The 25,241-nt window shown below is 47.5% G+C and overlaps 7 protein-coding genes across 9 annotated transcripts in view; 2 read left to right on the forward strand and 5 right to left on the reverse strand.

Annotated features, from left to right (window-relative positions):
- LOC120960141 (carbohydrate sulfotransferase 11-like) overlaps window positions 1-25,241 on the forward strand; it is a 53,675-nt gene that overhangs the window by 17,121 nt on the left and 11,313 nt on the right. The window lies entirely within an intron of this gene.
- On the reverse strand, window positions 67-2,257 carry LOC120960138 (zinc finger protein 19-like). The gene is made up of 3 exons (XM_040384120.2): window positions 1,861-2,257; window positions 1,648-1,799; window positions 67-1,582 (listed from the first exon to the last, which is right to left on the reverse strand). Exons 1-3 carry the CDS (start codon window positions 2,062-2,064, stop codon window positions 115-117), a joined length of 1,824 nt encoding a protein of 607 aa, XP_040240054.2. The 5' UTR covers window positions 2,065-2,257; the 3' UTR covers window positions 67-114.
- On the forward strand, window positions 4,160-5,153 carry LOC120956996 (trypsin-1-like). Its single transcript, XM_040378891.2, has 2 exons — window positions 4,160-4,270; window positions 4,345-5,153. Exons 1-2 carry the CDS (start codon window positions 4,216-4,218, stop codon window positions 5,097-5,099), a joined length of 810 nt encoding a protein of 269 aa, XP_040234825.2. The 5' UTR covers window positions 4,160-4,215; the 3' UTR covers window positions 5,100-5,153.
- Window positions 5,841-6,800, reverse strand: LOC120956994 (transmembrane protease serine 9-like). The gene is made up of 2 exons (XM_040378886.2): window positions 6,677-6,800; window positions 5,841-6,607 (listed from the first exon to the last, which is right to left on the reverse strand). Exons 1-2 carry the CDS (start codon window positions 6,735-6,737, stop codon window positions 5,841-5,843), a joined length of 828 nt encoding a protein of 275 aa, XP_040234820.2. The 5' UTR covers window positions 6,738-6,800.
- Window positions 7,038-8,169, reverse strand: LOC120956997 (trypsin-1-like). The gene is made up of 3 exons (XM_040378892.2): window positions 8,079-8,169; window positions 7,706-8,001; window positions 7,038-7,631 (listed from the first exon to the last, which is right to left on the reverse strand). The coding sequence occupies exons 1-3, from the start codon at window positions 8,146-8,148 to the stop codon at window positions 7,188-7,190; spliced, it is 810 nt and encodes a 269-aa protein (XP_040234826.1). The 5' UTR covers window positions 8,149-8,169; the 3' UTR covers window positions 7,038-7,187.
- Window positions 8,294-10,674, reverse strand: LOC120956995 (trypsin-3-like). Its single transcript, XM_040378887.2, has 6 exons — window positions 10,314-10,674; window positions 10,160-10,236; window positions 9,507-9,917; window positions 9,119-9,402; window positions 8,899-9,045; window positions 8,294-8,639 (listed from the first exon to the last, which is right to left on the reverse strand). The coding sequence occupies exons 3-6, from the start codon at window positions 9,571-9,573 to the stop codon at window positions 8,319-8,321; spliced, it is 819 nt and encodes a 272-aa protein (XP_040234821.2). The 5' UTR covers window positions 9,574-9,917; window positions 10,160-10,236; window positions 10,314-10,674; the 3' UTR covers window positions 8,294-8,318.
- Window positions 10,766-19,624, reverse strand: LOC120956998 (uncharacterized). 3 transcript variants are annotated; one of them, XM_040378893.2, is made up of 4 exons: window positions 19,192-19,609; window positions 18,929-19,109; window positions 11,615-11,772; window positions 10,766-11,229 (listed from the first exon to the last, which is right to left on the reverse strand). In XM_040378893.2, the coding sequence occupies exons 2-4, from the start codon at window positions 18,984-18,986 to the stop codon at window positions 10,969-10,971; spliced, it is 477 nt and encodes a 158-aa protein (XP_040234827.1). In that variant the 5' UTR covers window positions 18,987-19,109; window positions 19,192-19,609; the 3' UTR covers window positions 10,766-10,968. The 3 variants fall into 3 exon arrangements, with proteins under 3 accessions (XP_040234827.1, XP_040234828.1, XP_049465679.1); XM_040378894.2 differs by having other exon boundaries at window positions 10,766-11,205; window positions 19,192-19,607; XM_049609722.1 differs by having other exon boundaries at window positions 18,929-19,624.

Consider the following 25,241-nt stretch of genomic DNA (forward strand, 5'->3'; position numbering starts at 1 on the left):
CTCGTGGGATCTTCTAAAAAGGAGAAGCTTGTCGTTTGTATTGTTTAAAATCTCTTAATTCAACTCTTATTCATAAAACTAATAAAGTTTATTGCACGGAAGGATGCCCTCCCTTCACTGGTCAAAGATGTACGTCGGTTGCGGATTCATCACGCTCGGATTCAGCACGGTCGAGGCCGGCATACTGTAGCACATGTCGTACCCACCGAGGTCGTAGTGCGGCTGGTGCGTACTCGGCAGCGCGGCCGAATGATGGTACGTTGGCAGATAGTCGGTCGGGTAGAGGTTCGTCGCGGGCTGGCTGCTAACCGCCATCGGCTGGTGCATGATCGGCGGCTGCTGCTGGTGATGGTTGTGCCGATGGTGCGATGGATGCGCATAGCTATGCGTAGCGTGCAGATGGTGATGTTGATGCGACACGTGGCTGAAATGTTGCGCCGCCGCAGTAGGCTGTGGTGGTGGTGGTGCTGGCTGCGGAACGAACGTTTGCGCGTACGGCATACCACCGTACGAGAACGACTGGCTGTCCATGAGCGACGTCGCCACGGAAAGCTCCGAGCTGGCCGCACTATCCAGAGACCGGTTTTCATCCACCTCGATCGAAAGCTCCTCCGGTTCCTCACTTTCGCGGCCGACCGGTTGCTCCGGCGCCGGCGGTTCGGGGCTTGGCTCCTTCGGCCGATGCTGCTGCCGTATGTGGCGCGTCAGGGCGGACGATTGGTTAAACTTCCCGTCGCACTCGCCGCACTGGTACGGCTTCTCGCCGGTGTGTACCCGCCGGTGCGCGATCAGGTTGGAGCTGTTGGAAAACTGTTTGCCACACTCCTGGCACCGGTAGCGCTTCAGCCCGACGTGCACCGTGTTCATGTGCGTGTTCAGGTACGATTGTTTCACGAACCCTTTGCTGCACACGCGACACACGTACCCTTTGACGTCGCTGTGCGTTTTGCCGTGGCTCACCAGCTCCCGGGCCGTCCGGAACGCTCGCTCACACACGGTGCAAGGGAAGTTGCGCTCGTCCGTGTGCGTTTTCCGGTGCGCGTGCAGATTGCTCGAGGTGCGAAACAGTTTGCTGCAGATTTCGCACTGAAACTGTCGCTCGTTGCTGTGTATTCGCATGTGCAGCCGGAGATTGCCGGCACGGTTGAACCGTCGCTGGCAAACGGTACACTGGAAGGGATTCTCTGCGTCGCCGGGTTGCGTTTCCTGCTGCTGCTGCTGCTGCTCTTGATTTTTATTTGCAGTCGCTTGCTTCCGGCCCAGCATTGGTTGCTTCCGGGCGGCCCTTTTCTGGCGAATGATTTTCACCTTCGTACTCTCGAGCCAAAGCTTCTCCTTGTGCTTGACGAGCAGCTCGTCCAGCTGGGATTTGCGCTTGATTTGTCGTTTCATCTTCACCTTCAACGGTGCTGCGGGTGTGTTTTCGAGCTGTTGCTCGATCGAACCACCGTCCAGCAGGCTTTCCGCCGTCGGTGGGATTATTATCGAGGCGGGATCAACATCCGGTCCGAATATTTCCTTCATAGCGTGATAGATGGCATCTTCCTTGTTGCTGGCCGTTGTTTCGTCCATTGAAAGAAGTCTAGAAAAAAACAAAAGAATCATAAAGTTGATTCTTAAAAATTACAAAATACTAGATCCACTTACTGCGCACTTTTGTCATTGCCAGTCGGAATGTTTAACATTTCGCGTAGCTTCTGGTCGGACGCTTCACACCGATTGCGGAATTCGTACGCCATCTCCAGCTTGCAATAGCAATCGTTGCATATCGTCGTCGGAAAGCCATCCTTTTCGTAAATCTAAAGATGAAAGAGAAAATTAGTGCACCACACCATCGGTTTCATTCGTCCGTCCGCTTACCTGTATCGAAGCACAGCGGGTAATCATGGCCAGTGGGCTGACTGAGAGATGGTTTATTGCAAACAGGTCGACACAGGAACCGTCCTGTAGCCCCTGCAGGCACAGGCGACATATTTTGTGCAGATCGAACGGAACACAGTCACCTTCCTGCGGTGAAGATTCAGGATATTTCAGGAAGTAGTTCGGTGAGTTTGGCTTTTGCATCACTTTGCCTTTGGTTGCTATCTTAGCAGCTTGTTAGAATAAAACTTAAAAACTGTTTTTCTAGCCAATTTCATAGTCTTTTAACGAAATAACTGCACATTTTATAATCGGTAAATCATTTCATTTCATTAATTCGTTTCGTTCGAAGTTTCGTTTGTTTTGATTTGCACGATTGACTGCCAGCAGAGTGACCAGAAATACCGGTTTATCTGTATTCCTACCGATTTTTTTATATGCCTACCGATTCACAGATGACCGCCCTAAAACTACCGATTTTCCATTTATCCTACCGACAATCACAGATATTTGATTTTTCAGTCATTTAAGCTTAATCTGTGGCGCTTGGGATGCTGTTTCTGTTCTCATTGAATCAAAAAGTTGAAATATTTCGAAGAGAACCCGTTACAGCCTTGAAAGTTTCGGTTGAAATCTGTATTCGCCTTCTAAGGCGACTAAGGCCTTAAATGCCTTCTGAATGCCTTCAAAGCCGTTTAATGCTGGTAAGGATGGATCTTTCATTTTGTGCATTAGTACCCCCCCCCCCCCCCCCATCCCGCTTAACACTTCTTTCGCTTTTACTTCTTTTAAGTTTCGAGTTTTAACCTAGTGAAAACTACCGATAAATTTTTGATGCGTCTACTGAAAACCGCCAAAATAATCTGGCCACACTGGCTGCCAGCGCGCTGTCGACAAGGTGTATCTATAACAACAACGAGCTATGTTTACACCAAGATACCTACATCTCACGTCTCTATTTTTATGGCAAAATTTAAATTTATGGCAAAACATTTTCCGTTACGAAATCTTCTGAATTTGCCGCGTGCTCTTTTATTGTGTTTCGATTACATTTTTTTGGCAAAAAAAAGTCAGAAAAGGGATTGTAACAGCATTCATTTTGCTTCATGAAGTGGTATTTTTACTCTGTATTTTTCAAACAACTGCTGTCGGGTAATGGATCAGGATAGTAGCAGAATCAGTAAAAGAAGGAATCGTTATAGATACTGTATAGAATCGGAATAGATTTATGATTCAACTGAGCAGTTACACAGGTCCAAGTGTCCAAGTTTTTTATTTGGAATAAGTTTAGTATCAGTTCTAAGACCAGTACGAACAAGAATCGACTTCAGGATTAGAACGATATGGGTTTATTATTAATTCCAGTATTAGTATGCATTCAGGACATTTCAGAAATTCTGTATTTGTGCAGAATCATCTCCAAGACTGGGATGGGTTCAGAATCTATTCCTGGACCGAAATGGTGATAAGATTTGATCTAGAGTCGGCATGGATTCAGTATAAGTTCTAGGATGGAGGTAGGTGGGGGATCTAATGCAGAATCTGAATAGGTTCGGGATCATTTTCAGCATCGATTGGATTTCCAGGACTAATATGGATTACTAATATGGAAAACTGATCAGTGGCAGTTCCATGATCAGTTTTGGATGAGTATTTGAGTTCCAGGACTGGGATGGATTCTGTACAACATCCAGAACCGGTATGGTTCAGGAGATCTGATCTAGACCTGTTTAGATGGGCAATGGTTCCAAGAACCGTCATCGATTCATGATCTGTTTTAAGGTCTATGTGACTCTGAGCTCAGTTCCAGGACCGGTACGAACCCTATAAAAGTTCGAAGATCACCGTGGATTCTAGTTCAGTTCCAACACCGGTAGAAGTTCTAAATCTAGGTATGTTTGATATTTGAACCTAAGACGTGAACACTATTCTTGCATTCCTACATTTTTTAATCTAAATTTCTTCAAATTGTTTTCAACTTTTTCTCCCAGATGGTCAAAAATTTTTTTCTAGTTGATTCGATACTAAATCCTGGCCCAATAAAGCAGTCAAAACATAGTCTTTGATTTACTTATCGTATTGTCTTATCGGACGATCAGCTCCAAAATGGTCCGAGTCTGAACGTTCCAAAAATTAAACCATCACCGTTGCGACCTTCCGTGGAGATAACGGATGGCCGATAATCTGCTGCTAGCTTGCAGCAGTGACGTAGTGCCTGGGGTTTTCACTGGGTAAGTCCAATCCCAACAGCACGATAAGTCCTGATAAGTTTAGCGGCTATCGATTGCAACCGTTATAAAAGCCTTCGGCCGGACCAGTGACCAGCTCTGTAGTTGCTGTTTTACTGTAGCGAAAATGAAATTGGCTGTTGCTCTGCTGTGCCTGGTGGCGGTGGCCGCTGCTGCCCCTCGTAAGTAAAACGATGTTGAGTCCGCTTTTTTTCAAAATGGTCGCTAATCGCACTCTCTTTCTCCAATTTTAAAGGTTCCCTCCAAGCGAAGTATGGCTTCCCGAGTGGACGCGTCGTCGGTGGTATCGACGCTCTGCCGGGTGAGTTCCCGTCCATCGTGTCGATCCAGCGCGTGATCCTCGTCGTCTCGACGCACATCTGCGGTGGTAGCATCCTGAGCAACTTCTGGGTCCTGACCGCTGCCCACTGCATCACGGAGAACCCGGCCACTGCCAACTTTGCGATCTGGGCCGGTACGCACAATACCGCTATCACCGAGGACACCCGCCAGGTGATCAGCGTCGCGAGCAGCACGGTCCATCCGGACTACCAGGGTGGTGTGAACCCGACCGATATCGCGGTGATGCGGCTGTCCGCACCGCTTACCTTCACCCCGCGTATCCAGCCGGTGGTCCTGCCGGCTCCGGGCAGCACCCCGTCCGGTCCGGCGACTCTTGCCGGCTGGGGATCGACCGGTGGCACCCTGCCGACCCTGCCCAACATCCTGCAGAAGGTGACCAAACCGATCATTCCGTTCGAGGAGTGCCGATCGGCGGCTGGCGTCGATGCCCCGCTCGGACCGACCAACGTCTGTACCGGCCCGCTGACTGGCGGAGTGTCCGCCTGCTCCGGTGACTCCGGCGGCCCGCTCTACACGGTGCAGAACGGCCAGCAGGTGCAGGTCGGTATCGTGTCGTGGGGCTGGATTCCATGCGGCACGATCGGTTTCCCGTCCGTCTACGTCGGTGTGTCGCACTACATCGACTGGATCCAGAACAACACGAACTAGAACGGAGCAATGCGCGTAGGAATGATAATAAATGGTACACGAATGAAAATCTAACCACAGCAGGGGAAACTATTCAATGAATGTTTGAGTGTTTGTTTGATAAGAAAACTTGGCGTGAAATGTTGTTTGTTGATATCGTTCCAAGGGTAGCTCCTGAGGTCCTCGCAGCTGTCGTGCAAGGGCTCTGACGTACTTTGGGTGGGTGCTTACATAAATAGAAAGATATCGGTACGGTAGTCTGTTAGTTACACGCGCCAGCTCCCTAACGCACGCAAGCATGAAGTTCAAATTTTGCTACGCAATACTGTTACTGCTTATCGGAGCGTTTGCGCTGGCCGAGGCGCAACCGGCGGGTGGAAGAGTTCGGCGTCAAAACATGGAGCAGATGAAGCCGTGGATGGAGTGGGGCTCGAAGTACGGACAAATCAGTAAGTAGCCGTCTAATTAGAGGGTGGTGTAGCTGATATTCGATTAAAGTCTATCTCAACAATTGGTTGATGTCTTCCAGTGGCAACGACGGTTATAATGCCAGCTGCTCAGGAAGCGGCCAGTATTGCATCAGCTGGAAGAGAAGGAGGTGCCGAAGGTGGCGGTGAGGGTGGACAACGCTAAGGGATCCTAGCAAACCCCGAAAGTCTGATGATCTCGAATCGATGCGAAACTATGCGAGCTTTTTTATTGTAATGCCTTGTGAATGTAAAAATATATAAATATTCCGGATTGATTCACCGGGGTTTGAATCTAAAGCTGTGAGTTTTGGTTGATCCATTCCACGAACGCCGACACGCGCGTTGTGATTGTCGGGTTGCCCGCCTGACCGCACGGGGACAGCTGCCACGACACGATACCGACGATCGTGTCCACTCCATTGATCTGCTGTATCGCAGCACCGCCCGCATCACCTCCACAAGCCCCTATGCCACCGGTGGCCGGTCCAAGACAGACGTTCCGCTCCGTCACAGGCCCAGTGCCGATCGCACCGCCCACCATCACCTGACACTGTTCGTTCGGCATGATCGCAACGTAGAACATCTGCAGCTGATCGGGCATGCTGGGCAGCAGGCCGCTCGAGGTCGATCCCCAGCCGGCAAACTTAACGATCCCGTCCGGGATGGTATCGATCGCCGGGAGCACGATCGGCGTGATGTACCGATTGTAGCCGAACGGGGACGCTAACCGTACGATCGCAATATTGAACGGGCTGGCTGACCCATCGTACTGCGGGTGCATCGTGTACCGGAGCACGTTGATCGTCTGTTCGCTGGGTTCGAAGTTGTTGAGCAGCACTTTGCCCGCCTGCACCCGATAGCGGCTGTTCGGGTTGGAGAAGAAGCATTCGGCCGCGGTCAGGACGTGGAATTGGTTCAGCACACTGCCACCGCAGACATGGCTGGCTCGGATCAGCACCAGCCGCTGGATCGATACCATCGATGGGAATTCGCCTGGGAGGGCACGAACACCACCGATGAGCCGTTGCTGGGGTCGGTTGCCATCAGCGCTGGAAGAGGCTACAGGGAGGAAAGGTTAAACGATGACACTTGAAGAACTTTTTGGAACTGTAACTGTATGTAACTTACCCGCAGCACAACCCAACAGGGCTACCAAGACGAGTGTCAATATCCACTGCCGATACGCCATCGCTACGAGGGTTCGTGTTCTAGACAGTTCAAAGATAGAGGGCCTAATCCCGGTGCAACGGCATGGTGGATTGGGTTTTATAACTCGCCCCAGGATTATCTTATCTTCTGCGGCTTGCAGCTACAGTGCAGGCACAATCGGCGGAAGAAGATCGTCGATCAGTCTTTTGGTTGAGGTTGGGCGATAAGATATTGCGATGATTAATCGATGCTCGCGTAGCGTTGAATTCGGATATGCCTCGCTTTGATGTGCGTTGATGTGTATATGTGTCATCAGAATCACTCGTCCAAACGCTGGGAATTTAGGGAGACTGCTTTTGGATTGCTTTTATTAATGTCAAAATACCGGTATTGGGTAATTAAAATTCCCACCTCCCGTTATCATTTTCAGCACCGTTATCTCGCCAATATCAGACGTCCGATTCTTTATTTTCCCCTCCGCAATTCAGCTCTACACAGCCGAATTTGCCTGTATCCAATCGACGAAGGCGGACACGCGCGTATAGATGGACGGTGTGTTAATGCCACCGCACGGCAACACATTCCACGTAATGATGCCGACCTGCAGGAACGTCCCATCCGGAAGATGCTGCACCGCACCACCGCCCGCATCACCCGTGCAGGTCGAGATGCCACCGCTCAACGGTCCGGTACAGATGTTCCGCTCATCAAACGGTCCACCCGGCCCACCCAGCACACTCAGACACTCGTTCCACGGTACGAGCAGTACGTTGATTTTCTGCAACACATTGGAGAAGTTGTTCCCGGGCAGGATGCTATTGGTGGTCGAGCCCCAGCCGCCGACACGCACCAGCCCGGTTGGGATTTCATCGAACGCCGGCAATGCTACCGGACGAATCAGATTCGTGAAGAAGAAGGCGGACGAGGTGCGGACCTGCCGGTAAGCGAAGCACAATGTAAGGCCTCTCTGAAACTCCTGACCCGCCAACGGGCGCTGTCCGCACTTACCACAGCGACATCGAACGAGCTAGTACCGCCGGTATATCCCGGATGCATTCGGATCCAGAACACACCGAGCACCTGCTGCGTGTCAGCCGGCCGGTCAATGCGTAAATTGCCGGCCACGATTTCAAACCTCGAGCTCTGGTCGGTCCAGAAGCAGGAGGCCGCCGTCAGTACGTGCAGCGGGTTCAGGATCGTACCGCCGCACACGTGCGTCCGGGAGGTTAGGAACGCGCGCTGGATGGACACCTGGTATGGTAGTTCGCCCTCGAACGCATCCGTACCGCCGAAGATTCTGCGCTCTACCGGGTTGTGTTGTGGTTTCAAACGTAAGCACGAGGCGAGTGTGGTGACAAATCAACCGTGCCATGTTACTTACCGGGAGCAGCATCAACGACAACGGCAACGATGCCCGCAATCGCCCACAGCACCAACGTAATTGACTTCATTACTGCAAATGATCCGTTGCATCTTCGCGCCCGCCAGCTTTATCAGGGTTGAAACTCATGGGGATTGTTGGTTTATCGTGTTGCAAAAATTGGTTTTATTTTTGCTATCCAGAAAAAAGGGAAGATTTATCTTATCGCGTATTTTAAACGGGGGCACCTAATCGGGTGCGTTAATTGACCCCGATAATGGACAGAATCCCGTCGAGATGCGGCGCAACACGAACGTGCACCGATGGGCCCGTACCGTAAGGGGCGACCGTCCAGCCCGTTACCGCCAGCAGGGTGTAGGGTTGCAGCTCGGAAGCAGCAAACATTACCGGTGCTCCCGAATCACCGACACAGCGCGACGACGGGCCACCTGTTGCGGTTAGCGGCATAGTCGTCACAAATCCGTTATCGGTACAGATGTTGCGTGGTTCGAGATAGGGGGCCAGAGCAGGCCCCAGACGGTACTGACATTCGCAGGCTGATAATATCGACACCTCAGCCAGCTGTGGTCAAATGAGAGGTTTTGTTTAGGAGGGATTAGTGCTTATCGCCGCCGAACAAACAAGCTGGAGGATTCACATTCAGAAGCTTTCAAAAGCCCAATCAACTCGGGAAAGGAATCGCTCAATCAAATCCCCCTATATCTTTCAACGTTTTATCCCTAGCGAGTGTCTATTCCCTGGGTCAATAAGAAGCCACTTCACTGTGTAAAAACGTTCCATTTCAAATGAGCTGCACTCCAATCCAAATCAATATCCATACCTGAAGCTTTGAATTCCACCAACTCCACCGTTCGTCCATTGGTCCGTAGCGGACGAGGGTTGCGGTCCCTGTGGAAACTTCCACCCCGTCGTATAATGGAATGGGCTGCACGTTGCTCGTAAAGCTGAGTGCTCTTCCCACTCGGAGCTAAGTGTGGACAAAATGAAAGCAACTCCCTGGTGAGAGGCAACCCATTTCCCTTCGAACAAGACTTCCTTACCAGTGCAAGATCGTTTGCCGTCGGTTTGGATGCAGCCGGTTGGTAGTAAGGAAGGAGTGCAATCTCCACCACCGTTCGATACATACGGATACCGCAAACGATTGAAATTGCATCCGGCGCAAGGTCGGCCGTACACTGTCCGGATGTTAGCAGCCAGTTCGGATTCAAGATGGAGGCACAGCATCGGTGGACGCTTTGGAGACGAACGGAGCACACGAACGGCATTTCGGATGGAGGAATTTCGGGAGGCACGTCAGTACCTACGATTCGATCTTCTGGGGAAGCTTTTTTTCGTTGAAGCGTGTGCCATTACCAGCGAACAAAGAGCTCAAGGTCAATTGGAGTGTTTGTAAGTGTTCCTCCCCAAAAACACGGCTCGTTAGCTTACCCGCATAATGATGGGCGAAGTGAAGAATTGTTACTAGAACCCAAGAGCACCGACCTGCGTGGGGCATGTTTATTCGTAAGCTGTACTTGTACTGAACCGTACTCCAACAGTATCCCCCCGGGAATGGGATGCTGTTCGGCGTTAGCGGTTGACAAGCGGAACAATAATCTGAACAATTCGCAAATTGCACTCACGCAATGGGGGTTTGGGGGCTTTGTTGCAGCGCTGCATCCGATCCCAATTCGCACGACAGAAGCCCATCAGCTGCAGTAGTCTTTGTTGTGTGCACCATAGGGTAAACGTGATGGTAATAGGCGCCAATCTCACCTACCCATGGTAGGGCCGGAACTGCTCCTCGCTGCTGCCGGCGCTTGGTTTGCTCTCGTCGGAAGAATTATCACCGATGGCACGCTGTACAATGGAGGAGGAATGGGTATTACGGGGAACATTAGTACAAATTAGCACTAAAGCTGCTACAGCTTCCGGTACTTCAGCTATGACTAAAGGTATTGTGGCATAGGGAATGTTGGTTTTTATGGTTATTTTTATAAAATCAAAACTTGGAAGTTTAATTTATCTGCTTGTTTTGTTAATAGTATAACCCAAAAAAACTCAAAATTCCACTTTAACGCTACCTGTATACGCTCCATTACCTGTAGAATATTCTTCAATGCCTGACCAGCCGTGGCCGGTCGCCCAGTTGGTTGTAAATCGTTGAACGGAGAGGATTCTTCGGAGAGGTTTTAGAAATGTGATGTAAATTCATTTTCTTTCCATTCTGTTTCCAAAATACACCCGTTCACTTACCAGCAGTGTCGAACTGCACAAAGAGAAACACGGTCACTGCAACAAACAGAAATACTCTCCAATTCAACATGATCGCTTTCGGTAGAAGATCTTCAACGGGATGTAATGAACAACTGTACTCGACAAGAACTGTTTAATAATTGACTACCGTGAGCATGATGCATACTCCAAACATCAAATTTCCGCTGCGTGATAAGGTGATAAGCAATTCAAAAAGACAACAAACAAAATTTGGAACGGAGCATCTATTGGAACGCAAATTTCATGGGCGAAAGGTTATCGCATTTAGCACACTTTTGAGTATTTGCGGAGTTGTGTTGTGGTATTATGGTGGCGAGACGAAGGACAAACGTCTAATTCCAAAATAGAATGCATTCGAAGCAAAGATAGAGAGTTGCCGTTTTCTTTCCATTATTGACGTCACTACATGATAAGTACGTCATCAGGTGGTCAGTAGAAGTAAAATAGTATCGTTTTATTCTTCTTTAAATAAATGGAATAGCAAATAATTGCTTTTTCGTTGCCCTCTCAACCCATTGCGGCAGTGTTGTTTTTACAGCTTGAGTATCTTCGTTGAGTCTAAAGTATGTCGTTGGGATATAAAATTTCATTTCTATTCTAATGGCAGCTTGTTGCTTTTGTTTCTCTCCTCCATCTAAGCTTTCTTAGTCTTCGCTGCAGCAGCCGCTTTGCTGATCTTGTTCATCTGCTTCAGCAGCTCCTTGATCGCCTCCTTTGCTTCCTTTTCGTTCGAGATGGATTCGTTCGAGTTAGAGTTACTTTCGCTGCTGATCGAGTCCACCTTGACTGCCTTGGGCTTGGCGGTGATGTCATTGTGCAGTTCCTCGTCACTGCTCGACTCGGAGGAGAAGCGTACCGGACGGTTCAGTTCCTGAGTTGAAATTGAAGGAAGAAGCTGGTGTAAATTATCTATTTTTTTATATTTGCGACAGTCTTTGCGAATGTTCCTAAACCCCCTTTTTGATTTTGAGTGTGCGTCTCATTTCCTTTCCATTCGTCGATTTGTGCATAAGTCAGGTACCATTCAGTTGTTCTGTTGATGTTCCGATAAAAATCGACTAAAATACGGGTTTAAATGTTAACCTGGACTAAATCGTTGATTTTGTTTAGGTTCCGGCCATGTTCTCACTCGCTATGTTATTATTCCTATCTCTAATTCCCAACAAATTTATGTTCCAGTCTCTGTATCTGGCCATAGTCTATCATTGTCTGGATCTTGTTTTTAAACCGAATAAATTACTTTACACATAACCCATAACCTTGCCTATTACAGTCCATACCTGAATAAGCTTTCCCCTGGAGCTACGTCCCGAGCTTTCCTGAAAGGCAGCCGCCAACTCCGGACTGATCGCACCGAGCTTTTGGTTGGGATAGCGCACATAGACCGGCACGTAGCCACCCTTTTTCGGGTAATCCTTGTACTTGTCTGGCCGAGCGTCTGCGTTCGGAAAAGGGAATTAAATGGATTAATTAAAAAGCTCACAAACTTAAACAAACCATTTATTCAACAACACAACAGTACAAAAAACGCCATTGTAGATTTGTTTATATATTTTTTTATTTTGGTCAGTTAGCTCCTCCATTCAACCATCCATTTTTGCTTTATTGGTATATGCTCGAACTATCGCTCCGATGTGGACACGGCATTCGAGGAGAAGGGTTAAAAAAGGAGAGTGTGTTCATGCGTTTATAACGAAATAAATAACATTGGACGTTTGTGCATCGTTCGCACACAGAGGTAACTGTGCCGGGTTAGTTTCACTAAGAGCTGGAATATGGGTGGATCGTCGTCTGCTGCCTCCATCTGCCTTTGTAAATGGCATTTTCCGTTTCCTAAACGGTAGGTTTGGGTGCTGGTGCCGCATGAGGCTTTACCGCTGAACCTGCCAGCAAGACCTTTTTGTGCTCATCCGAGGCCGAGTGTGAGTCAACCAGGCTGGAGGAGTGGGCGACTCCTTGATCTGCCTGCAGTGCCTATTTAATTGAAGGATTTATTAAAAGAAGTGTACCGTTTTCTTAAGGTTTATTGATATTTGCTCGGAGATACAATACCTGCGCTAGCTCAGCACGACTGATCCGTGCGACGGGCTCACGGAATGCGGCTGCCAGCTCCGGATTGATGTCGGCCAGCGGTTGATCACCGAGCCGGATGTAGACCGGGACGTAACCATCGCGCGGTTCCAGCACCTGATAGCGGGGTGCAGCATCTGCAGAAGTGTTTGGTATGGTTTGTTTTGTTGTAATAATGTTGTTGGTGTTGTGATCGCGATATTCAAGCTTGAAGATCACGCCCTCGTGAGTAACTTTGTACAGTGTATAATGCTAGTGAGTCATGCAGTGAGTGCTAGTGAGTGTGTGCTGATTTGTTAGTGGAAGTTGGATGGTGTTGGGTGAGTAATGTGCTGTACAGAATGCTGCAAAGAACAGGTGAAGACAATCTTTTCCACACACAAGAAACCTGACCAGTCATCGCACCGAAAACCCAAACCCCCAAGATTGATTGATCGCTAGATGATGGATTGACGCTGCAGAATGCGAAAAACGGCGGGCAAGATTCCACCATTCTAGCAGCGATGAGATCCGAACTCTAGCTTTTTTTCTTTCGCTCAGAATCAGAATCTTCCTACAAAGAATGTTGAGCGCAGGAATGAAACTGCTGTAGCCAAGTCACCGACCGCCCGATCGTTTGCGGAGGCTCGCGGGCACTTTATTTGCACTAATGACGATAATGACGGCCACGGATAATGATGATGAAGAGCATGATTTCATAAACGTTAATGGTGGCCGTGGCGGTTCTTTCGGACACTTTTAACTTGTACCGCGACAGCTTTCGTCGATGACGGTGACGACGGTTTATTGTGCGCAAAGTCCGAACTCTGGCGCTGGTGGAATTGGAAATCTTCCCCAAGCAGTTGGACATGGTCGTAAAGAGGTTGGACTTTTTCCTCTCGCTTTGCTCTTTCCAAAGTCTCCAGCTCTTCCGCGCTCTTGACCGAACCGGGCGCGCGTAACGGTGGTTAAATTGTTGCAATTCTATTTAGCAGAGTCTCAATTTAATAACCATTGTTGCGGATCACTCAATTACCGCTAAATGCTTTCGAGCGATCGTTTTGTTGCACCGTTAGCTTGCGCGAGCTCGTTGCCTTTGTTGGTTGCCGTTTTGCTGCCTCGTTTGGCCCAGAAGGTTCAAAGGCGATGGTGCTTCGGCAGCATACCGGTCACGAGTTTCGTGCTTTGCGGTGAAGAATTTAATAACCGTGAGGCATTTTTACGACTTGTGCTGGGCGCGATCGTGCCGTTCAGTATGACTAAGTGCCTTGTCTGTTTATTGAAGTTCAAATAGCTCTTTTAGCATAATTTAATTAAAAACGAGTTGCACTGCTTTGGGAATAGTTTCATTTCCTCACTCAAAACCGGACCTGATAGTAGGCATTAGCACTCCACTTCGGCTGATAAGTAGCAAAACTCGCTTCGCAATCAATCAATAGCCAAAGGGCGCAACACACGCAGTGCATGGAAATTATTGTCATTTGCAAAGCAAAAACCTACGCCCTTCCCGGACGGGTGTTTGCACCCTTTTCGTAAGGGTGGCCTTCGGCGGGTGGAGTCAACCACGAGCTGCCACGAAACTCGTTTAGTTCCCACCACCCAACCTCCCAGCAGGTTCAGAACGTTCTAGCCACCGTTGCTGTAAGTTCGTTCTCGTTTCCCTTTACCCAAACCAGCACCGATATATAGGCGGTCGTGTGTGATAAAGCGAACTAAAAATAATACGCAGCAGCAGCAGCTGCGGAAAACTAGTTTCTGTTTTGTGCTGCTGCCGTTCCTGCTGCGCAAAAGTGCAGCGTATTTGCATTAGATCTCCCCCCACGCTGTGTGGGCGGGTGACATTGACCAGGCTGGGAGGGAAAATTCCCACCAGCACGATAAAGCTCACATTACTTCCGAGCCGGTGTGTGCTGGGCAGGAAGTGTCGCTGCGTTTGCGAAGCAAACTGAATCACAAGTGTAAGTTATTCGTTGTGTTCGGGTGGGTAGTGAGGTGTCTTGCCGCCAACCCGCTCGATGCACCCATGTGCATTTGATGAGAAAGGGGAAGTGGGAGGGGGGGGGGTGAAACAATAAAAATTGCCCATCCAGCTGGTAATGGGTTGGAAATAAAAGCGGCCGAATGCACCGGTGGAATGCAACGGTGAGGCCATACAAACGGCACCGGTCAGCTGGAACCGGTTTACGCGCGCGTGTGTGTGTGTGCATCTGGTTGATCGAATTAACGAGTTGCGGCGCTGGTAGGTGGTCACAGATTTTTATGCCGGCAATCGTGTGCCTTCTGCCCGAAACTGCTTCGAAACACGCACGGCTTATGCGGCTGAGGGAGGTTTTTAATTTTTTAAAGTCTGTGGGGAAAAACTTGCAGGAAGTTTGAACATTCTGCACTTCCAACCTTTTGCTGGGAAGAGGAGAGGAATGACATTTTGATGTGGTTAAGAATGGGTGCAAATCGGAGCCGGCAAATCAGCGGCATTGCATATGTACAGCGTGCTGCATTAGACTTGGTACACGGAGCAAAAATTAAATTAAAAAAACGCAAAATACATTTAAACGGTTAGCATTATCACCTGCCATTGGGTGCCATTGGGAAATTAAATTCTACGAATAAGAAATGAAGCAAATGATATTGGTTGTGATACAAATCTGCAATATTGTTTGTAAATTGCAGTAAAAAAAAACAAAATCGCAAAATATTCGTATTGATTTTTGAAGGGCAGTTGATTCTGTTGCTCAAATTTAAAGTGTGATAAGTGAAAATTGATTTCTTCTCAGATTCTTCTCAGTTGTGCATTGATAGATTGTACAAGAATATGATGAATTTTTGGTATAAGAAAAAGTTAATGAAGCATGTCCGGAAACATTGGGAAACCATGCATGCTTAATACGTGCAAATAGCCAGCATAACCTCTAAAATAACATTTAAACTCTTTTCTCATTCGGATTAAAAATGATCCTAAAAATAATTCTTGTAATATATCCAAAGCTAGGATTTTTTTCAATCATGCGATAAGCGATTCAGATGCATAAATAGTAGCATATTGTTGGCAGCTCGCTTTAGTTCCCACATTGGTACGATGGGTTGCCCTCAGATCCCATCTACAATCGGTTTCGTTTAGCCTGGTTGTCGCTAGTCTGAAGCTGAGCGCTTCCAAACCAAAGCGCTTCTACCAAAGCTTCAGCTGATTGCCTTACGAAGGATAGCGTAATTGTCCGTCCCTTAGCGATGTGCCAGTCGGGGCCAAATTAGGGTGCAAAATTTATTGCCATTTTCTCCTCATTAGAGCGCAAAAACCAGACAGCCACGCAACATGCTGAGGCAGCGCTGTGCAGCGGGACCAAGCCGAAATGATAATCAAATCGACGACCTTAAGTGCTGATTGTATTAGAGGTGATTTTGCACAATTTGTGGTATAAAACAATTCGTTGCTAAAAGAGTATACCCTTTCAAGGAGTTTTTTTTCTTCCTCAAGTGCATTTGTGCCGCTTCTTACAGCGGATAGCGAATGTCTCTGGTAAGAATTCCCATTGAAGTTATCATCGTTCCGACCATCGCCTGTAGAAGGCTAAGCCATTGACCGGCCGTAGAACTTTCCCGGCAGAGTTTTGCGAAAGAGAGCTCTTGCTCGCCCGTTCGCTGATGCAGCCCACCCAACCCTTTAGCAAAGCCAACCCAAAAGGAAGACACGAAATGAAAGGAAAACAAGAAGCCACACTGGCCATCGGGGCCGGTTGCTAATTATTCCGTGCAGAAGTGTTCTACCGCGGCTCGAGTGCGGTCCCGCGAATGCACGGCCAATGTTTAGGTTTGCGTTTATTTTGCGTTTCGTTCTTTTTTTTATTGAGCTTTCCGTTCCCCGTTTCCACCTTTCCGTCCAACTTCCTACCGCTTTGCTGGATGCTGAGCAGAACCAAAAAGGAAGGAAAAGCTAAAGCAGAGGATGCCAACAATAAAATAAAAGGTGGCCAACAGCGCAGCAAAAAAAAAGCAGAGACTGCTGCTCCGAAACGGATGCGCGTGATGCAGAGAGCGAAACATCTTGGCAGCGTTCGTTGTTTTTATTATCATTTTGGCCCCTTGCTTCGTGAAGCTTTCGTGACCATGGCAACTGTGGCAACTTTTTTTTTTTTTTTTTGAGAAGGGAGGATGCTCTCCGGCAAGAATTGATGCGAAAAATAAGGTGAACGCCAACCCGCACGACGCAGATGATGTTGGTCAGTGTTGGGAGGAAAATGAGCCTCCATCGCTTCTGGCCAGACCGGGATGGTTAATTATGGCTGAACCCGCACGATGTGAGGATGTGAGGGTTAAAGGGGTTGAAGCGTTCTGTATGTCGTCTACACAAAGACCCAGCTTTGAAGCGCTGAACATTCAGAGAGGGGAAAAGAAATTCACGCAAAACAAAACAATATTTTTGGTCTTTAACGTTTCATTCAGGACAGGATGGGAATTTGAGGAGCTAACAGCAAAACGAAGAAACAAAAATTAGCTAATAAATGGCTGCGCTAAATTGGCCATCAAATAAATCGCCAATGGTTTGCTTTATAACTGTAACGTGTTTCGCGATAACCCGCGGAAGATAAGCCGTTCTTTACGAGTTATGAAAATAAGAGGCTTTAATTGACCGTTCAGTATTTTTTATTTAAAAATTATGAGCAATAATTTTCAAAGGTAATACATTGCTCTCATCGAGCTTCTCACGACTAAAGGTGGTCTCAATGGCAGAGCAAAGATCTACCGTGATCGATATCGTGCCTGGAGCCATAAACGGACGACCTTGAAACGGCACAAGGCAGCTCCGGCTGGACCGGCAGGGACTGCCATATCGAAGCACAAATATAAAAAAGAGCAAACTATCCAACGCCTCAACTGATTAGTGAGCGTATTAACTAGCTTGTATGACAGGAAATAAGGTGGACCTAGCCCCCAGCATTATTAAAGTGGTACGTGTGGTCGGTTTGTTGTTCCAGCTCCGCGTTCCAGCTCCGTTAAGGGTCACGTCACGAACTATGTTAGGGTTAAAGATTCATCAAAGATTCGAGGTGGTACTGGTGGATTGTAGTTTTTATTCTCCTCCGCCACCATAACGTAGGACATTGACATGAATCATCGGCGGATCTTCAGCCATTCATTCCGTCACTGTGAGATGACCTTGCCGGTGTCGATCGCGAGTACCCTCACCGGTCGGGCCTGGTTAATGGCATCATTTCTGCAGTAAATATACACGCATGCGGGTAGCCCCAAAACCGGTGCTATTTGATCGAAACGATGCTTTGGGTGGTAAGTAAACATCAAGCACAAAAAAATGAAGAATGCTCACAACAAGTCTTTTCCGCGCGAATCAAACCGTGTAATGATGCAGTTACGTTGCAGAATTTAGACTTTACAATTCAAAGTGGTATTTAGAGCGAAATTACATTGATTTGAATGGGAAACTACCAATACAAAAAGACACAATTCTAATTCTTCACTCAATAAGAAACACAAAGAAATACAGGCTTGTGAGGAACGTGTAGATACAATATCTATTACCCAAACAAGCTGCCAGTAAATCAAGCCAAAAGACTCAGATTAGAAGCTCAGTCGTCTTTGTTCGCAGTGATCTGCCAAAAAATAAAACATAAACCACCACAAGCTCCCTCCAAAAACCCCTCATAACACATGTTTTACGGCCATTGCGTATGAGTTATTACCGTAACCTTCCGGTTGGCATCTCATCTATCATCATAACGTGTCTTATGCCGGTGCCCCCGGTGTACCATACCCGGGGCGTTCGGTTATAGTTCAATAAATTTTAACTTCCTTGTTTGCGTTTTTTTTGGCTCGCTAACATCATTATAGAACTTGGTGAATTGATATCTTCCCTCCTCGGGTGTTCGTTTCATGCACCTCTTTTGATCGCCCAAAAAAACACACACACAGGCGTATACTACACACAGAGGGGTTCCGTTAGCTTATTTCCATAAACATCATAAAAATAAAAGTCAATGACGGTGAATGAAGAAGGTGTGAACGATGGGTTGAAGAAAAGAATGAGAGAGAAATTTGCCCAGAATTTTGTAAACGCTTCTAAGTTAATAGAGCCCACAGCTGGTGCACATCCCTTGACGTCTCTGTGCGAAAGGGAGAAGAAGTCGTAACTTTTGCACAGCTCGTGGAACACGGAAAGCTTGAGGTGAAAATGTATGTACACATGCAAAATGTTGGGAAAGAAGAAAGATTTGACAGGCTTTAAGAGACATGCAGAATTAAAGACAGCGGATCGGATAGGATGGCTAGAGACTGTATATATGTTTGTGAAGTAATAGAAGAACGGAAATCGTTTGCAGATGATGAAGATATGTACACGGAACGAATTACACGATATGAGATATCACTATTTACAAACACACTTTACACTAGAGTACACTCACGGTAATGTATTTACAGATGAAAATGGAATAGAAGGACATGCGCATGCAAAACCAACGCTATCTAAGAGTAGCGTTCTACCGCGTCCTACAGAGAGCTACCCGAGAACACTTGATCTGATTCTCAACACTTACCACCGGCGTGCATCATCAGCGCGGCGATCACCAAACAGCTCAGAATCATCCACTTCATCGTATTGGCGTGGTTGGGGATTATGATTTTAGGCACCAAAACACACTGCCAGCTGTTGCTCACTCTTCCGCGATTCTGGGACTCACTCTTTGCGCTGAACTTGATCACTGCACCACACGTGAACTGCAAGCAAGGTGAGAAAAAAATGGGACAATGCAGCAGGAACTAACCAGATTCAAATAGGCACAAGCACACACAAACACACCCTCACAAACACACAATACACTCGCACAACAGTCCGTCCGGTAGGCAGGTTCGCGTGTAAATGATTGATCGCGACCAGATCGTACCAGTCTTTAAGCTTTCCAGACACACGAGAGTGAGATCAACTGAGAGCAAGAGAGGGAGAGAGAGAGAGAGATCACACAAGTACGAGGGAGAGATCAAGACGATCACACACAGCAATCCGGAATCTTATGGGGTCGGATCGATCGATCAAGTTGATCGCGATTCAATGCTGACTCAGCGAATCAGCAGCACCACCGGCGCACCGTTGTCGCCTCAGGCGAGATCACCAGCAAGATCTTTGAAGGTGGAGGCGAATTAGTTCTCCTCGCCAAAACCGCCTTCCCACTTGCTGACGGAAAGTGTTCACCGACTCTTTCCCCTCTTGTTGAAGATCTCACACACTGAGGGGATGATTGCAATTTGGACCTTCTTTTATAAGATGTTCCCCCCCGGGGGGATATTGTTTTGGAGAGCTGCAAACCTCCCCGGAGAGAATGGCGACCGCGTGTAGACGTGGCCCCTTGGCTGACCGTATGCGAATAGTTTTTTGGCGTTCTTTACTTTCCCTTGTGTTGCAGATGTGTTCTTTCTCTCGCTGGTGGAGTAGCCGAGCTGCCTCTCGCCGTTTGGAGTGTGTTGCAAGAGCAACAGTGAAAGGGTTTGGTTCAGAAGGTGTGTTTGTTGGGACCGGAGCGTAGCATCACGATGCGTAACTGTGGTTATTCTGTGGGCTATTAAGACTGACAACAAACTGCTACTGCTGCTGCTGCTGCTGCTGCTAACTGCGTGTCTTGCTTGGTTTCTACGCCGTTCTTAGCTCATTAGCGAATTCTGGCGTGTCGAGCATTTCGGGCTCAACCTAATCAGTGCGCTTTGAGCCAGAGCAAGAAAGTCCAGTTAACCTAGATTTATGGGATAGTGGTGCTGTGTGTGTATGTTTTTTTGTTTGTTTTTGGCGAACACGCGATCTATACCTCCTGGAGCGTCAAGTTACACGCGCGCACAATTTGTCCGTATCTTCTCTTCCCCCCACAAAGGGGCTTGTACGATGGACCCCGGGATGCCACTTGACAACCTGCTCGACCTGCTGACCAGTGAAAATAACCGAGCAACAAAAATAAAAAGAGCCACTCCAAGAGAGTTTACAGTTAAACGACAGCCGAATGGATATGGATCAAAAGTGAAACACGACGCCGAAGCAACGGAGGTGGAAGAAATTGGACCGCTGCAGCAGGCCTGAGCGTGCCTGTTCCCCGTTCCGGTGGAAGAGGGCGAGCTTTCACGGGCAGGAGCAGCGGGAAAAGAAAGATTTGACACTCAGCTCTCATAACACTGGCCAGCAACGGGTAACGGGGCGGTCGCGTAAAACGGTGTGAAGAATTCATCCACCGAAGAAGGTACGGTCTCGCGCGCAGTACTGACCTACCAGAGACCTTTCGTTGGAGCTGCACTGGCTAAGCCGGGGCTTTGCAGCGGTTCTTTCTTCTGAGCGGTTCGCCATCCGCTCGGGCCAGCATTCCAATGCAGCCGAGCAAGGGAAGCGACGGCTCACAGGGATGCGATTATTAAAATTGTTTGCATCGCCGTGCCGTGGCAGTACTGCGGGACTAATCGGTTTGGACATGCCTTTTTCGACTGGCCTCAGTCTACCGTCTGGCAATGTGGGAAATGCGACATTGCTCTCTTGCAGCGCTGTAAGAGATCCGGGTAAGTGATCTAGTGTAATTGGCACCCCCTATTACGGGCGATTTAGCAGCCAGAAGTCAGATAACGGTTGGTCCATCCTCCGTAAGTTCCTTCTCTGGGGCGCAATGGGCACATGGGGTCGTTTGATTTTATGTTTGTACACAACTTCACGCAATGACAGCTGCGGACCTGTCAACTCAGAAGCGGTACGCTAGCGAGCTGCAATAAAAGTAAGCAAATGTTAGCAAATAAATTAAATTTGCTAGAGTGGGCCTCGAACAGACAAGCCATTGCTTCTGTACGGTGGTACGATAAGAGGTACCGGTTAATTGTTGTCTTTCCATTAGGTAGAAAGTCCTTTCTGCAGCACCTGATGCCCACTGTGATGCGAGCAGTGCCTAATACATGGTAAAACATTCCCTACAAGCTGCGGGAACACTCTCATCAACACATGGAGTGACGAATCGAGAAAGATTTGCAAGAATGCTTAACCATTTCGTCGCTGCTTGGCATGTTACTTGCCGTTTCAAGCCGGCATCGTGTGGTGCTCCATCAGCGTGGATAGATGAATTGCCATTACTTCCAATTATAGCTACATTTCATCTTCCCGGAGCGATGCCTAAGCCTAGAAAGTGGCTCGATGTGAGGCACCTTTTTTTATTCTTAAGCATTCTTGCTTGTCGCCCGTCACCCAACAAACGCCGGCACGTCGTCGGTCCTTTGCTCAAATGGCAAATTAATAAATTACTCATATCGCACACGGTACGCTTCGCTCGGTAAGGAGCTGTTGGCGGTTGTGTAATGCACATTACCGACACTGGCGTCGCTGCCAGAATCACCTCCCCCGTGCAAGATGTGTCCCTTTCGGTACGATCCACGCCACGGCCTCACTTTATGTAGGCCATCTCCATGCGTATGGAAACAATTTGATAAACGGTGACATGTGGAATCATCTTCGAACCGTCGTCGCGTATCATCGCGGTGCAAGGGGAACCGAAAGGTCACCCGGCAGGGAAGAACCGGTGTACATATCACCCACGAGGAAACAAATAGCAACAGCATGCACGGGAAACACCAAGGCAAGTGAACAGAACGAACGAAACGAAACAAAAAAAAAAGGGAAAGAAGCCATTCTTCTAATGGACTTCGCACACCGCTCGAATATGAATATGAATATGAAGGCGAGAAGCGGTCTCGATGGCGGGCGATGATGGGAATGCTGTACATAATGATGCTGTTGGTGACGGTGATGATAATGATTTGCATAATGGAAGGAAATCCACGCTTGTGACACGCTTGTTTTGCCTGGGGTACTGATACGCGGGACGGGAGTGGAGGGAAGGAGGGAAGAATATCAGTAGATTCGCTCTCGTTTCTCTAGCAAACACCCAACGGCGGACGGATTATCCAACGTCACGTAGCTGCGGCCGGAATTGGGTTTGGAATTTTATTTTGAAGTCATTTTTTCACTGTTGTGTGTGTCTCTGTGGCACTATATTTCTTTCAAGGAAAAAAAGACACCCGTTGAACTTGAGGTGGAACTTTTTGCTTAAAAAAATAAATTGAATATTAAAGTTAAGGTCAGTGCTTCTATTCAATCAAAAAATTATTAGAAATAACATATTTTTTGGTTTTCTGCGAATTTATGAAAAAAGTGTTTTAATAATTACTTATGTAATTTTCTTCCTCATCCGGGGCATTTTACCCCGCTTTCCTTTTAAATTTTGTTGCTGTATGAAACGCATTTAACAATGGAATGAATCTTTCAGTGATGAAAAAATTCCATTTCTGCTACATTATTTCATTTACAATACAAAAATATTGCTGCGTTATCCCGGTCACGGCACCAATAAGGTACGACACCGAAAAATAGGTCAACCGAGCGGTTGTCATCTTTATTAACTGTTTCCCGTCTTTTAATAATCACATAGCAACATTTTATTTGATATCAAAAGACCTTCAGCTTTCCGAAACTTCCTACCACATAAACAAAACCGACCATCAGGACTGCTGCCAAAATCCATGCCTTCCAGTTTCAATTTGCTCCGGGGTCGGAAACTTCCTAATCTTACCCATGAACTTACGAGCATTATCGTGCTTCCCTATCGTACGACTTAGAACTTGCCCGCTTGTAAAGCTGCCACTACTGCAGTGGAATCATCCAGCTCACTAACATGGCCTTCCAACCCACGGTGGCGTGCAGGATGCAAGGACCGTGCCTCAGCTACTCGCGTCATACGCGAAAGGATCAAAGTGTGGATTGGTATTAAACTTTGCTCGCTTTACATGACATTATTGCACTCGGCTGCATCCGCGCAAACCACCACCTCGTGCTCGAGTTTCACGACACTGACGCCCAGGCCCAGGCGGTGATAGCATTCTTTACCGAAAGCCACCAAGCGACCGAACGTGTTACGTAGGGGATTAGGAATGCAATTTAGTACCGCACGGGCACGGGCTCACAGGGGTAAACAGTTGCGTTTTATGTTCGATTCTCGGTTCGATCATTTGCTGTATAACGCGATGTTTGTTGGATCGCGACCGGTATCATGGCAGGCCGGTTGCAAACGCGAAAGCGTGTTGCTGTATGCGGCATGTTTGTGCGCTGAACGGGTTAGATCTAATGCAGGCCTAGTGGTAGTGTAGTAGAGCCATTCAAGAGCACCCAGTTTCAGCTGCCCAGAGTTGGAGCAATAAGGAAGTGGGTGGGTAGGGCGTTTTGGGAACGCTTTGAAGTCCGTGCTGTGGGGCTTGGATGAGAAAATACGAGGTAACGTTATGGTAATGCGATTAGCTTCCTTCGTTTCCTGCACGATGCCGGTGGACTTAAGTTGTGAATTTATTCTCCCGAACTAAACGGGGTGATATCGGTGTGGTGGAGAAGCAATGCACATGGTAAACGTTTAGCATTGGTGTTTACAGTTCATTTTGGGTATATTGTGGCTTGTTTTGAAGCACCAGCGAAAAAAACGGATTGTCTATTATTATTGCTTCTGTTTACATATGTTTTGTTATTTATTTTGGTCTGCGTAGTTTATACAGAACAGTTTGTAGAAAATGCCTGGTTGAAGTAAATTTTAGAATCATTTGGAATTATTTGATTTACGTTTACCCTTTAGTGTTCCTATCGAAATTTGAGTATTTATGTCGATATATTTTTAAGCTGTTTATAACCTTACTGCGATTCATTTATCGATTAATAATCATACCTTTTTAAGAAATACAAGAAATACGTCTTGGTAACAATAACTATAATGTCATTATTTGCAGAGAAATGCGGCATAAATGAATATTTTACGCTGTTCTAACTTGATGAACGCATGAATGTATGATTGTGTGTTTTTTTTATTCAGGAGTAACGGTCCAAAAAGGCCGTATTGCTTAAGAGTAGAAAATAAAAAGGTAGTTCATGGCGCTACAATCCATATTGGCAGGGAGACATTTCCTTCTCTGAGCCATGGAAGGGCACCTTATCCCGGGTGTACTCGGACAGTCTGGTTTTAATCAATCTAGTCCATGACTTTGTGGTCCTATGAGCGTGGCGAAGGTTTACATTATTCGGGTTTCGAGGTTGTCTATTCCAGTTCAGTGTTCCAAATGGCATTGCGGGGGTCTGTATTGTTTGGATTCCAGGCATTTTGTCAGATCCATCCATCAGAAGCGGTCCGAGTATATTCCCGTTTAGTGGCCTAAATGACATTGCGAGGGTCTGTATCGTTGTAGTGCTTTCCTTCAGTGGTCCGAGTGACATGGCGGGGGTCTGTATCGTTCATAGTGAATCCTTGCAAGAACATCGTTCAAGCAAAGATCTTCTGTCTGCCGTCGAAGCCGATTACTCAGCCATACACATTGCACTCATTCATTCTTACATTCATGCATACATTCATCCATCACATACATACAAGCGATGTACAACATGTAACACATAGACAAACAAGAGGAAATAACATAGAATGCAAGATTGCTGTTGCCAACACTGTTGGTTGGTTCACAGACATTTTGCTTAAGGAAGGTCACACAGTTAAGCCGTTCTCTATACAGAAATCGAATATGGCCTTCAGGAATTCCCAGTCCGATGCCGCTGATATATCCCGAATCGGAATATCAGTACATTTTCCCAGTCTTTCGACCGCGTCCAGCAAAGCAGGTCGAGCAGACTCGTATTCCACGCAGGACCACAAAAGATGATCCATGTCGTGGAACCCAAGCCCACAGCCACATACCTTGGAGTCGACCAATCCTATACGCTGGAGATGCGCGCCCAATGCGAAATGATTAGACCTAAGTCTAGACATCATTCGAATGAACGCACGATCGCCAGGGGTGTTATGGAACCAAGGC

The sequence above is a fragment of the Anopheles coluzzii genome, chromosome 3, assembly GCF_943734685.1.
Source record: "Anopheles coluzzii chromosome 3, AcolN3, whole genome shotgun sequence".
Taxonomy (NCBI): domain Eukaryota; kingdom Metazoa; phylum Arthropoda; class Insecta; order Diptera; family Culicidae; genus Anopheles; species Anopheles coluzzii.

Excerpts from the sequence above, each read along its gene's own strand:
- LOC120960138 (XM_040384120.2), bottom strand. The coding sequence starts at position 2,064 with ATGCAAAAGCCAAACTCACCGAACTACTTCCTGAAATATCCTGAATCT. Across the intron at positions 1,800-1,860 it reads CCCGCTGTGCTTCGATACAG|ATTTACGAAAAGGATGGCTT; the intron begins GTAAGCGGACGG and ends TTTCATCTTTAG. Across the intron at positions 1,583-1,647 it reads GGCAATGACAAAAGTGCGCA|ACTTCTTTCAATGGACGAAA; the intron begins GTAAGTGGATCT and ends GTTTTTTTCTAG.
- LOC120956996 (XM_040378891.2), top strand. The coding sequence starts at position 4,216 with ATGAAATTGGCTGTTGCTCTGCTGTGCCTGGTGGCGGTGGCCGCTGCT. Across the intron at positions 4,271-4,344 it reads GGTGGCCGCTGCTGCCCCTC|GTTCCCTCCAAGCGAAGTAT; the intron begins GTAAGTAAAACG and ends CCAATTTTAAAG.
- LOC120956994 (XM_040378886.2), bottom strand. The coding sequence starts at position 6,737 with ATGGCGTATCGGCAGTGGATATTGACACTCGTCTTGGTAGCCCTGTTG. Across the intron at positions 6,608-6,676 it reads CCTGTTGGGTTGTGCTGCGG|CCTCTTCCAGCGCTGATGGC; the intron begins GTAAGTTACATA and ends TCCTCCCTGTAG.
- LOC120956997 (XM_040378892.2), bottom strand. The coding sequence starts at position 8,148 with ATGAAGTCAATTACGTTGGTGCTGTGGGCGATTGCGGGCATCGTTGCC. Across the intron at positions 8,002-8,078 it reads TGTCGTTGATGCTGCTCCCG|AGCGCAGAATCTTCGGCGGT; the intron begins GTAAGTAACATG and ends ACAACCCGGTAG. Across the intron at positions 7,632-7,705 it reads GCTCGTTCGATGTCGCTGTG|GTCCGCACCTCGTCCGCCTT; the intron begins GTAAGTGCGGAC and ends GCTTACCGGCAG.
- LOC120956995 (XM_040378887.2), bottom strand. The coding sequence starts at position 9,573 with ATGCCCCACGCAGGTCGGTGCTCTTGGGTTCTAGTAACAATTCTTCAC. Across the intron at positions 9,403-9,506 it reads CTTCGCCCATCATTATGCGG|CTTCCCCAGAAGATCGAATC; the intron begins GTAAGCTAACGA and ends AACGAAAAAAAG. Across the intron at positions 9,046-9,118 it reads CGGCAAACGATCTTGCACTG|CTCCGAGTGGGAAGAGCACT; the intron begins GTAAGGAAGTCT and ends GTCCACACTTAG.
- LOC120956998 (XM_049609722.1), bottom strand. The coding sequence starts at position 18,986 with ATGAAGTGGATGATTCTGAGCTGTTTGGTGATCGCCGCGCTGATGATG. Across the intron at positions 11,773-18,928 it reads GCTGATGATGCACGCCGGTG|ACGCTCGGCCAGACAAGTAC; the intron begins GTAAGTGTTGAG and ends TTCCGAACGCAG. Across the intron at positions 11,230-11,614 it reads CCAGGGGAAAGCTTATTCAG|CTTCTTCCTTCAATTTCAAC; the intron begins GTATGGACTGTA and ends AATTTACACCAG.